At 37.1% G+C, this 12,174-nt stretch overlaps 1 protein-coding gene across 1 annotated transcript in view; it reads left to right on the top strand.

The window, feature by feature from the left end:
* The window catches only part of LOC140551044 (epiplakin-like), a 202,437-nt gene that overhangs the window by 129,008 nt on the left and 61,255 nt on the right, over positions 1 to 12,174 (top strand). Inside the window, exons 10-23 of the mRNA XM_072674413.1 lie at positions 17 to 123; positions 296 to 415; positions 1,561 to 1,656; positions 2,609 to 2,736; positions 5,044 to 5,137; positions 5,245 to 5,399; positions 6,058 to 6,394; positions 7,280 to 7,357; positions 7,882 to 8,043; positions 8,184 to 8,288; positions 9,109 to 9,204; positions 9,302 to 9,427; positions 10,545 to 10,697; positions 11,340 to 11,494. Of these exons, the coding sequence (XP_072530514.1) occupies positions 17 to 123; positions 296 to 415; positions 1,561 to 1,656; positions 2,609 to 2,736; positions 5,044 to 5,137; positions 5,245 to 5,399; positions 6,058 to 6,394; positions 7,280 to 7,357; positions 7,882 to 8,043; positions 8,184 to 8,288; positions 9,109 to 9,204; positions 9,302 to 9,427; positions 10,545 to 10,697; positions 11,340 to 11,494 (1,912 nt within the window). The remainder of the gene's footprint in view (positions 1 to 16; positions 124 to 295; positions 416 to 1,560; positions 1,657 to 2,608; positions 2,737 to 5,043; positions 5,138 to 5,244; positions 5,400 to 6,057; positions 6,395 to 7,279; positions 7,358 to 7,881; positions 8,044 to 8,183; positions 8,289 to 9,108; positions 9,205 to 9,301; positions 9,428 to 10,544; positions 10,698 to 11,339; positions 11,495 to 12,174) is intronic.

The raw sequence follows: 12,174 nt of genomic DNA, 5'->3' as shown, positions 1-12,174 counted from the left end.
CCCCTTTTGTGTGCAGATGTTGATGTGCCACACCCTGATGAGAAGTCTATCATTACATACGTCTCCTCCCTGTATGACGTCATGCCAAGGGTTCCTGATGTTCAGGATGGTGTCCAAGCCAACGTGAGCCATTCTTTAATACAGAAACAAGACCAAATGAAGCTTAATAGACATTCATGTAAATTAGGAGATTTAGAAATCTGTATCAGATCCAGCCTGTTGGTACAGTTGAGGTGTATTATATATTCTGAAGATAAATTTGAGTGTGTGAAAAGCTCCTTGTGTTGTGGGACAGGAGCTGGAGCTGCGCTGGCAGGAGTATTATGAGCTGGTCACCGTGCTGCTGCAGTGGATCAGACACCACGTCATTGTGTTTGAGGAGAAGAAGTTCCCCACCAGCTATGAGGAGATAGAGGTTTGTGCAGTGTAGAGCATCTGAATGTGCACAGACTGAAGTGTTACAGTAGAGACCGGACGTGTGGAAACAGGCAGTTTTTGACGTTTCAAAAGTAAAAAATAATAATAATTATCCAAAACCAGCACATCTTTATTGACATTATATTATATGAGCTTTCTTCAGACTAATGTTTTATGATAATTCCTGACGTTCCTTGAGTAATTTGTGTATTGAATAGTAAGAATCCCTGGCAGAAGCTTAAAATTAAAATTTAAGCCACACTCAGCCAAAAACTGAAAATTGTTTATAATTATTTATATTCATTCATTAATTTATTTATACTCAACATAAAGAAACTACAACATAATATAGGAAGTACATTTTACCTTTGATCAAAACTTTGCTTTGGATTTTTGCTAGGGACACACTGAGCTAACAATAAATACAAAAAATAAATGTAAAGGTAAATAATAAAATAAATAATAATTAACAATAATAAACAATAGAGTATAGGCTAATATAGGTATAATATAAGTATAGGCTATATACAGAAAGTGTGTATGACAGAACACACAATCATTTTTGGTTTGGTTTGTTTGCTTTCGCTGCTTTACTGCGTTTTGCGTATTAAGCATAATACTGTGTTTCAAAGAGGAATCAAACATACACAACGTCAAAATTGAATGTGTGTAAGTGTAAGTCTTACAGTATTTGATGCCACTGGGTAAAATAAAATATCCCACAGTTTTTCACTGTTACTAAATTTGATGAATGTTTACTGCTCAAACTGTTTCATTTTCATTATCATTAAACTGAATGGTTATCCTTAAATTATGCATTGAAGAAGGCAGGGGCTGATGCACATGGACGTCCAGCCAGACAGTCCAGCTAAGACCTGCTTTGATTAAATTAAAGACATTATAATTAAAGGAGTGCCTCTGCATTTAACGCAAAGCCTTTTCATTATAGAACATGCCTATAACTATACCTCTGAGCTGTTATCTGTTTGAATTTGACACTTTTGACACACATTGTGGAATCAGTTTTCAACCGGAAAGTGACACGTTTTGGTTGATCCTTAATATCTAACACTTTACATATTTCATTACACAAACTGATCAGCCTTGACTGATGTACTGATGTGATGCATTGTCCCATTTCAGGTCCTTTGGCGCCAGTTTCTCAAATTCAAGGAGACAGAGCTGCCAGCAAAGGAGGCTGACAAAAACCGCTCCAAACATATTTACAAGGCTTTCGAGGTCAGTGATGAAGGCCTGATGTGTAGCACTGTGCTAAATGAACAAATCACACAAGTCTTTATTTTACCAGTGAACACCTGTATATAACAATTCAGGATTAGGACCCACAGTTAGCATCACTATACACACACACTATATGTCTCAGAATGCAACTATGTGGTTTCTGGCCCTGACATATCTTGAAACCTGGATTATTCCCCATAGTTCAGTCCAGTCTCATAGCACTGAATGTCATCCAGTGTCATAAACCCCATAAGCAGGTCTGTTTGACATTTCATAAAAAATGTGTTAGCTATATTAGCCTTGTAGCTCAAGTTCAAAACTAAAGAAGCAGCCTACAGACACCGGACATGTCTTTGCTGATCGGCTGCATTTGGGGTTAAGGGGATTTTTGGCTAAACTATCGATTGAAGTTGTGTCAGTCAACAACAGCTTTGCCCAGAATAGCACAGGCAACAATATTGAGGGTGGTGCTTTGTTGAAGATGTTTTGGAGACACTCAGCTTGTCTTTCACTTACATTTTAAAAGTAAAATTTCTCAGTACTTTTTGCCCACCTTGACGCACACTTTGTTACTGTCAAGATTTACATCACTTTCATAGGGCCTAACATAGAGCCCTTTTGCACTCCACAACCTGTGGTAAACAACACTGCTATACAGTAGGTTTTCCTATTGCATTTTAACTGTTTCACCAATCTCAGCGTTTGTAGATAGGCTGTAAGTAGGTTCCTGACACTCTAAGAGGACATCGCATTAGAGGACTACCAGCAGTTTCGTACATAAAAAGAAATATTCCAACATGTACAGTATAACATAGGTTCTTTACCAATATAAAGATTCTTCACATACACACCTCACATGTAAACATGCTTCTTTACGAAAACAAAAGTGGTTAAGTATTGCTCAAAGAACCATGTAAAGCATCTATGTTCTCTCTTTATTCCTCAATAGGGCGCAGTGCAGGCTGGTCAGATCAAGGTGCCCCCTGGCTACCACCCCATTGACGTGGAGAAGGAGTGGGGCCGCCTACATGTGGCCATACTGGAGCGAGAGCGACTGCTCAGGACAGAGTTCGAACGGTGAGGCCACAGTTCAATACTCATAGAGTGAATACAAAATTAATCAAGGTCACCAGACCTTAATATAGAATCACAGAACCTTAGACAAGAGGCAAAACTCTTTACAAAAACTGTGTTCACTGGATCAAAGTGACAGATGGAAAAATGCAGTCATACATTTCATGAATTTTACAACAGATTGCCATAATGCTTATCAGTTGACAAGCAGAGCCAGTGTTTTTAATAAACAGACATCAGGCCTCAGGAGATGGTTGACCCATTCAGTACACATTACTTACAAAGTGAACAATGTTTGCTTAACCTGTTAAAAAGCCTATGGTCTGCCGACGTGCTGAAAGTGTTGTTACAAACTTCTATTACCAAAGAATAGCCCCACCAGTTTATACAGAAGTCCCTGTAGTTACTGAGTAATAAACTTTAGTGTGTAACAAGCCTTTGGAGTTTTAAGAGCTTAACTTCCTTGACGTTATATATTGCAAAAACCTTGTATCTCTATTTTTTAGTTTTTCCTGTTTCAGATGTTTTTTACATTGTGTCAGAATTTCATGAACGGACCAATAGAAGTGCTTCAAAATGACTTGGAAAAAAAAAATACTTAGTTATGTTTTTCTCCTAGTTAAGGTTTTCCTCTCCTAAATTTTTTTTATTATTTCAGTTGCTTTTTTTCTTGCTTATTTCACTGATCTTATAGCCTCAGAGACCGTACACAGTACTTTTGCAAAAAGACTTTGGTTCATAAATTTAATTATCCATATTTAAATGTTTTTCAAGGCCATTTGGCAAATTAGACATAGTCTGGGCGGCACTTTTTGAAGGGCCAGCCCTATGTCACAAGACTGTGTGTCTTCTTCTGCTGAGAAAGGAGCCAGTGTAATGGTCAAATAGTGAGAGAGAGTTTTGCTGAAGCATTAAAGCCATACTGTGAAGACTTAGCCATGGCATTTGTAAACTACACACATGGACTGGAATATCTGCTTCGCCAGAAGAGGGCGTGAGTGTTTCAGCTGATTGATTTAAAATGACTGTGGGTAGATGGGTGTGACTGTGGCGCCGGTGCTGAATTTGTGTGGCGTAAAACTAAAACTGTGGTATGCTTTGGTAACTTAACCGTACTGGAACACTAATGTCAATTCTGTGTAAGAAGAGGGAAATACAGAGGGGTTAATTATCAACTACAAATGCATTCAGTCATTACCTGAGATTGATTTGTTTTATGTACAGGCTGACAATGGCCATTATGTCAAGACTTCATTTTTTACATTATAAACTCTAGACTTATTATTTAGTAACTACATTGAAATTGTATATGTGTTCTGTTTTGTTTTCAAAGTTATGAGTGAATGAAAACAATGAATAAAAAAAATTATTTGGTTGAAACTCCATAACAGCTTCAGCCACGCGTGCTCACTATAATGTCACTGTGTGTGTGCTCACTAGTCTGACCAACACATGTGGTTGTCTATTGTCTTAATAAATAATTATTATCCTTCTGATTTTGTCAAAATATTCTGCAATTGTGATGGATTTTGTCCAAAAAAATAATTTTTTCCTGAAATATTGTAAAAAATGACTTTTATTTCCTAAGGTTTTGTACAATTACTTTTTTTCCTGAGATTTTGACAGATTTTATTTTTACAAAATTGCTTATTTTTTTAGATTTTGACTGATTTTGTTACAATAATGATTTGTTTTTCCTGAGGTTTTGATTCGTTTTGTCAAAATAATATATATAATTTGACTTCTTTTTTATTGAAAATATAGATTTTATTTTATAGACTCTTTTAGACTTCTTTTATGTGACTGGTTTTGTCAAAACAATTACTTATTTTTTCAGCGATTTATCAAATTTTGTTGAAATTATTATTATTATTATTATTATTATTATTTATGTTCCCTAAGATTCTGACTGGTTTTGTTGCAATAATTATTTATTTTCCCTGAGCTTATCATTCAACATTTGTAGTTCAAAATCAGGTGACCACGCCCCTGCACTACACTTTGAAGTGTCTCTCTGATAGAAAGCACCAAGTTCAACTCTGTAAGATCTTGTTAATTAACTAATGAGTTGATGCTTAGTTGAACTAATGAGTGTGTCGGAGCTGAAGATCACCCAAATGTACAGAGCTGGATGTTCTCCAGGTCCAGGGTTGGGAATCACTAGGCTAACATACAATTTAACCATGGTCAATAAAAAAAGTGAATTGATGTTCACCACTGCATACCTCAAAAAATGACAAGGATCCTGAAAAATGTCTTGGGAGGTCATAAAGAGAATTAATTGCTAAGGCATGTCTGGAATGTGTGCAGGTTGGAGCGGCTGCAGAGGATCGTCAGTAAGGTGCAGATGGAATCAGGTGTGTGTGAGGAGCAGCTTAACCAGGTGGAGACGCTGCTGCAGACGGTAAGACTCTTAAGTATAGACGCTCATACTCTTGCAGTATACTTGCAGTATATGCAATCAGTTCTTCAGTATAAGATGATATTAATCAGTCTTAACGTGCCTGACAGGATGTGCGCTCGCTGGGAGCAGGAAAGCCTGTCCAGCATGCAGCTGAGATTGAGGCAGACCTGGACAAGGCTGAGAACATGATCCGCTTCCTATTCAATGATGTGCAGCAGCTCAAGGATGGGCGCCACCTGCAGGCAGAACAGATGTACAGGCGGTGAGTGCATTGCGGCCACCAGGGGGCTCACTAACAACGTTTGAGTTGTTACTGAAGCATTATGTTGTCTAAAGATCCTGAAGTCAAGAGGAAACAATGACTGGTTAATCTGGGAGACAGAACCATTGATCTACATCAATAGTGGTGTACAGATCAGTGTTCAGGGGGCAGTATATTTATATTATATATATATATCACTGTCTAATGAAAAACATGCATCTCCAAAATACATGACAGGTTGACAGGAGAAGCCTAAAGTGGTCGTTTCTTAATGTAAAATAAAGGTTTATTTTGATTTCGATTGGTCAGGTTATCCAGAATTATTCACACAGTGTAAAGAGCAGCTACAAGGTTCAAACAATGTAAAAAACTAAACATGGAGATACATGTTTTTCATTGGACAGCAGTGATTCAATTCAACTTTAATGTCATTGTACTATAACAGACTTGTACAGTACCAAAATACTGTTAGGCTAAGTCTCTGGTGCAGAATAGGTAGGACATACAATAGTGCAAGGACAAGGTGGTGACCTTAGGCTCACGCTCTAGACAGGAGGCCCTTTAATAGATCACAATTAACCAATCACAAAGGGGTGTCTAGATACTCCTACATCTAGAGGATATTGGACTGAAGTACTGCTCACATCATTTCACCCAGGGTGTACCGTCTCCATGAGCGCTTGGTGAACCTGCGCAGTGAGTACAACCTCCGTCTGAAATCCGGAGTGACCGTGTCCCAGGTGCCCCTGACGCAGATGTCCACGGCACAGACCCTGCAGCAGTCCCCGCAGCGCGTGCGGCCCGAGCTGGACGAGGTCACACTCCGGTACATCCAAGACCTGCTGGCCTGGGTGGATGAGAACCAGCGGCGCATCGACAGCTCGAACTGGGGCGCAGACCTGCCCTCCGTAGAGTCCCACCTGGGCAGTCACCGTGGCCTGCACCAGTCCATAGAAGACTTCAAATCCAAAATTGACCGTGCGAGAGCAGACGAGGTAAAGGCATTTGCTGATGTAGTTTAAGGGTAGTGTAATGGATGCTGTTTCTGTTCATTTATTGTGTTTATTGGGATTTTTGTGGATTGTTGTGGTTTTGATTGTGTGGTTGTTTGTACCAGGACATCAAGTTTGACCCAATACAATTTGTTTATTTCATTTTTGTACATTTCAGAATTCCTTGTAACACTAGAAAGACCAAAATGGTCATTTTCATTATTTAGATTTTTGTAGATGTAATAGCTTTGACAAAATACCCCACCTTCTCCCCCATGCCAACGGATTTCTAGCTTTTATTATATTTGTGTATATTTTAGTTAGACTTTGTTAATAGATTAACATTTTAAAGCAAAAAAAACCTTCGAAAGCCATGTAGAGGTCATTTTGACTGTATATATTCTTAATGTTTCTGCTATTCCAGTGCGGCTGTCATTACCATTGCAAAGCAGCTGCGTATAGTTTCCCTCAGAAAATATCTGACCATTATGTTATGATTGACCAGCTACACTAGAATAAGACAACAGATTCAGAATGAGCTGAATAAGATCAGATGGAATAGGCCAGAAATGTTATCAGACCTACAGAAACGTAACAAATGCCTGATTTGTTATTTTGTGTTACTTCATAAATAAGCTTGAACATTTCAAACCGCTGCTATGGCTGTTGGCCTAGAAGTGCTAAAATACAAGGCTTTTTAGTATTGAAAACACACTTATCTGAGTAGAAGACTGTTTAAACTGTAATGGAATATAAGCAGTACACTAAGCTTGTTTTTAGCTTGATGTTCTCCTCGGTTTGGGCCCCTGAAATACATCCTTTATTCTAATATCTATAAATTGATGTGCCCTATTCCGGCTGATGACTTTTCTTTCTGCTGTCTTTCAGAATCAGTTAACTCCTGCAAGTAAAGCAGCATACAGAGAGTACCTGGGCAAGCTGGACTTGCAGTACGGCAAACTGCTGGTAAGTTCTCAGCTGTATGCTGATTTGGTTCAGCTTGCTAATACTTCAGCTTACAAAGCTAAATTTGTTTACAGTGGTGATGATGGGAACCAGGGGTCAGGCAAATATAGCCTAAACCACCTGCAAAGCTACATACAAGTAATGCTGGTGAAATGCTGGCAAATTAGAAAAACATGTTTTTATGGGGGGCGATTTTGCCTAACAGCACTGAATATATCACGCCACCGTTAATAGATCTCAATCATGCATTTTAGCAAAAGATTTAGCACCAAAATAACAATATCTCAAGATTAAGACAGTGTATTTGTAAGCAGTTTATAACTTGTGTAAGGCAACTTTGAGTCATTACTTTCTTTAGAAAAGAGGATTTTGTATCAAATTGATTGGTCTTAACATATTTGTTTGGAAACATGCATAAAATTGACATTTAAATACTGCTAGTTTCATTTAAGCTCATTTACTTAGCCAAGGAATTTGACTACAGCACTCCATTCTTTTGTATTTCCTCCTGTTATTACTTCCAGAACTCCTCAAAAGGCCGTCTGCGCAATCTCACCCAGCTACATGCATTCGTCGTAGCTGCCACTAAAGAGCTGATGTGGCTGAATGAGAAAGAGGAGGAAGAAGTGAACTATGACTGGAGTGACCGAAACACCAACATGACTGCAAAGAAGGACAACTACTCGGTAAGGCCTCATAATATAATGTAGCCCTGTGTTGTTAGTTACATAAATACCATGATTACATTTACCCTGGAACAAGATAGAAGTGGTTGTAGTAATATGTGATGATTTGGAATTGAGGGTCTAAAAGTGTGATGTGACAGGGCTTGATGCGAGAACTGGAACAGCGGGAGAAGAAAGTGAACAGTGTCCAGGCCACCGGAGACAAACTGCTGAAAGAAGGTCATCCTGCCAAGAGCACTGTGGAGGCAAGTAACTTATTTAACAGGGATCTGAGGAATCTCAGTAGATTCTTCCAGAATTCTCTGCGATTTATTAATGATTTAACCCACAACAACTGAAAGCTTGTTAATTGAAGAACTACCGCAAATTACTTGGTTTCTAAAAAGAAATGTGAATACACATCCATATCCTGACAGCTGTTAGTGGTTTTAGAGTTACAGGTTTATTAAAGTTATTTAAAACTGTGAATTGAATGTGTGTGAAATTCATGATTTCTTGTATTTTTTAATTTTTTTGTTTGTTTATATATATATTTACTATATTTATTTGTTTTTGATTGGTTCAATGTTTTTCATAAATTTGATACATTTCATGTTTGTTCCATCAATTTCAGCTCATAATCTTGTATACACAAACTATTATAATAGCTTGAAAATATATAATGCACTTTCAACAGTTACACCCTGAGGTTTTTATGATCACTGATTACTTATAAAATAGTTCATTAGTGTCATTTGGGTAGACATTTGTTGACATTACATATTCATACAATTGCATAATTGCATAACTCAGTACATCAACACATATAGAATTACCTGTAATAGTTACTTCACATTCTGGTTAGTGAGTGAGAAAAAAATCTATAAAATGTAAGAGATATTAAAAGGCAAATACATTAAGGGAATTAAAACTCTTAGGTTAGGCTGTGGGTCCCATAAAGGCAATATCAAGATATTGTGCTGTTTTCTGACACAGTACTTTAAAAAGGACTAACAGTGTACTGAGAGGTAAATCAGATTGGCCCCTCCATCCTCATCTTTTAAACTCCTTCTATTTGCCTTCTAGGCCTTCATGGCAGCTCTGCAGACCCAGTGGAGCTGGATGCTGCAGTTGTGCTGCTGTATTGAGACCCATCTCAAAGAGAACACTGCCTACTTCCAGGTATGTTTTGCTTCCAGGCGCAGAGCTAATTAACATTCATGCTAAATTTGAAGTCCTACCCCATACAAACAAAAAGTCCCTGTTCTCTGCCCAACAGTTCTTTGCAGATGTGAAAGAGGCAGAGGAGAAGATGAGAAAGATGCAGGAATCCATGAAGAAGAAATACGTGTGTGACCGTTCCATCACTGTCACTCGCCTAGAAGACCTTCTGCAGGATGCTGCTGTGAGTACAGAGACATATGTTCATCATAGTGGTGGGTTTGAATATGTGGGTTCTTAATGAACTTTCTTTTCAATGTGCCCATTTTTAGGTCATGTCAGTGGAATTTGCTTAAGAAGGGGTGTGGCTTTGGGGGATTCTTTATATAAACAATTTGTGCATAATAAAATTTCAGATTTCTCTACAACTTAACAACAATTTAGTGGAATGAGGTAAAGAGACATAAAGTAATATTGTCATTGTGTATTTTTTATGTAAAAATATAATTTTGTAATTCCAGAATAAAAACAAAATTACAAAAAAAGTATAGTTTATAATAAAAAACAAGTGAATTAATGCTGATTTATTTATCCATATTTCTGGGCCTTTGGTTAGCAAATTTTAAGTGAAGAAAGTCAAGTTGGTTTATTTTCAAATGAGGCCCAAAGTTAGTCTAAACTCCCACTGTAACATTACAGATTTTCGACATTGGGAGGAATTATGTAAAAAGAAATCTGAAATGTGTTCCATGTGATCTATTTGGTGTGTTTTTATTTATAAAAAAAAAAATAAAACATTTAAATAAATGAAATCTAAGCTAGCAACTAAGCTAGATTGATTAGATAAACAATTTTTTTGATTTTTATACATACATACATAGATCATTTTGTTTACACAAATTTGAATATTTACAAAGTACAAGAATAAATCATCATTGTTCGACCAAAACTTTGTACATTAGCCTTACAGAAGAAACTAAAAACATCAATGAAAGTGTAAGTAGTTTTGGACCACTTCTTATGGAACATTGATCATAAAATTCTGACAACAAAATGTTTTATTGTTTCAGCAGCAACAGTATACAATAAAACAGTGCACCGAGCTTACACCAAGATTATTTTTTATCTTTATATGTACAACAGCAAGCATGTTCATTTTTGTGCCCTAAAAAAAGAACATACTTTAAATGAATATTATTATAATCAATTAAAATAGACTCTTAAATTCTAAAATCAGTCATTGCAGGTGAATCAATGCAGATGCCTTACTACATCCTTACTTCTAAGTCTTAATAGATAACAAAATCTGAAATATATGTAAATACATGTCATTCATTGTTTCTTCTCTAAATGACCCACAGGACGAGAAAGAGCAACTCACTGAGTTTAAGACTCATCTGGATGGCCTAAACAGAAGAGCCAAGACAATCATCCAGCTGAAACCCAGAAACCCTGCCACGCCTATCAAAGGCAAACTGCCCATTCAGGCCGTGTGTGACTTCAAACAGATGGAGGTATGAAAGAAGACTATTGTTTTGAAAAATAAATAAAAGAAACAATCACCAAGATACTGCATTTTTGGCTTCAAAGGTTTTCTTTAGGGATTCTTTAGTTTTGCTCTGGAGCTCTTAGAATAGTAAAGAATGTCATGCAAGGGAAATTCCAGTTCAGATTTTTCATGGAAACCATTCCATTACATGGATTTCCAGAATCTATCAAATGAATTAGCACCTCGTGCTAAGCTGCTGACCGGAGCCAAAGCATGGTTTTCACATGATCAAGCATTCGGACTGGGTCAAATGATGGTTTCCAGCTAAACTTCATACCAGCTTCAAACGTCCTCACACTGAGCTCTCTTTTTTAGCTTTTAGCCTTATGTGTAACTTAGCCAAATGTTAGGTTAACCCCTTTATTACTGTGCATTCCTTAGCATTCACTGATTACTTGTAATCATGTTGACAGTAAATCATAGTAAACTCTACGGTATCCTACATTACAATACTCTTGAAAAGCTTCTTTAAATTGAGCACTAGGATGGTGTCTTTCAAGGGTGAGGCTCACCATGTCACTTATGGTGCTTATGGGAATTGTATGGCTTTGTTGACTCCTTGCAATCTTCTCTCACTAAAACAGATAATTTTTTTGGTTATGTCTAGATCACAGTGCACAGGGGAGATGAGTGCGCTTTGTTAAACAACTCCCAGCAAATGAAGTGGAAAGTGAGGAGCTCTGGTGGTAGTGAAGCCACAGTGCCATCCATCTGCTTCATCGTCCCACCAACCAACAAGGAGGCTGTAGAGAGCACGTCTGGGTAACTTTTTTTTTTTTTTTTTTGGTTTGTTCTGGGTTTGGTTCTTTGTCATGTTGAATGAAGTGTATCTTTGCATTCTCAAACCAAGCAGAAGATCTAGATTTAGAAATAGCAAAGAGTAATTCTTGGAGTACAGCATGACACCAAAGCTTTAAAAGTATGTCCAAACCTGACAGAACCTGCTCACTGCTCACTTTAACAACATTTAGTTTGGCCTGGATCAGTTTCAGATTTTAAACTGAATGGACTGCAAGCTAAAAAGCATAAAAAGAATAGTTGGTTAAAAAAATAGTCATAGTTTGCACTTTCAAGGTAACCATGTTGTTAACTTACATAGTAAGAATCAGTGCATCACAGGTGTGACACTGTCGTTATTTGTGTAGTTTGAACAACATTAGATTATATTTTAGCAATGAATAATAAATACTTTTCTAATGTTTGGCGTATATGAAATTGTCCAGTAAATATTTTTAAGACTTTGCAGATAATCCATATGTATTGGAATAACTAAAAGTCATTCAATGTTTCTTTTAAAAGAAGCATTAATTGTTATTATTATTATTGTCTTATTAATTTCAGTGCACATTAATTGTTAATTCCATTCATATTATTGATAGTGCTGGAGGCAACCTTAAATAATACATTAATAACATGATTTTCCTGCTATGAAAGCCAGACCG

Source organism: Salminus brasiliensis, chromosome 3 (assembly GCF_030463535.1).
Source record: "Salminus brasiliensis chromosome 3, fSalBra1.hap2, whole genome shotgun sequence".
NCBI lineage: Eukaryota > Metazoa > Chordata > Actinopteri > Characiformes > Bryconidae > Salminus > Salminus brasiliensis.
Note: the sequence above shows the minus strand (reverse complement) of the source record. Positions and strands in the feature narration are given on the sequence as shown.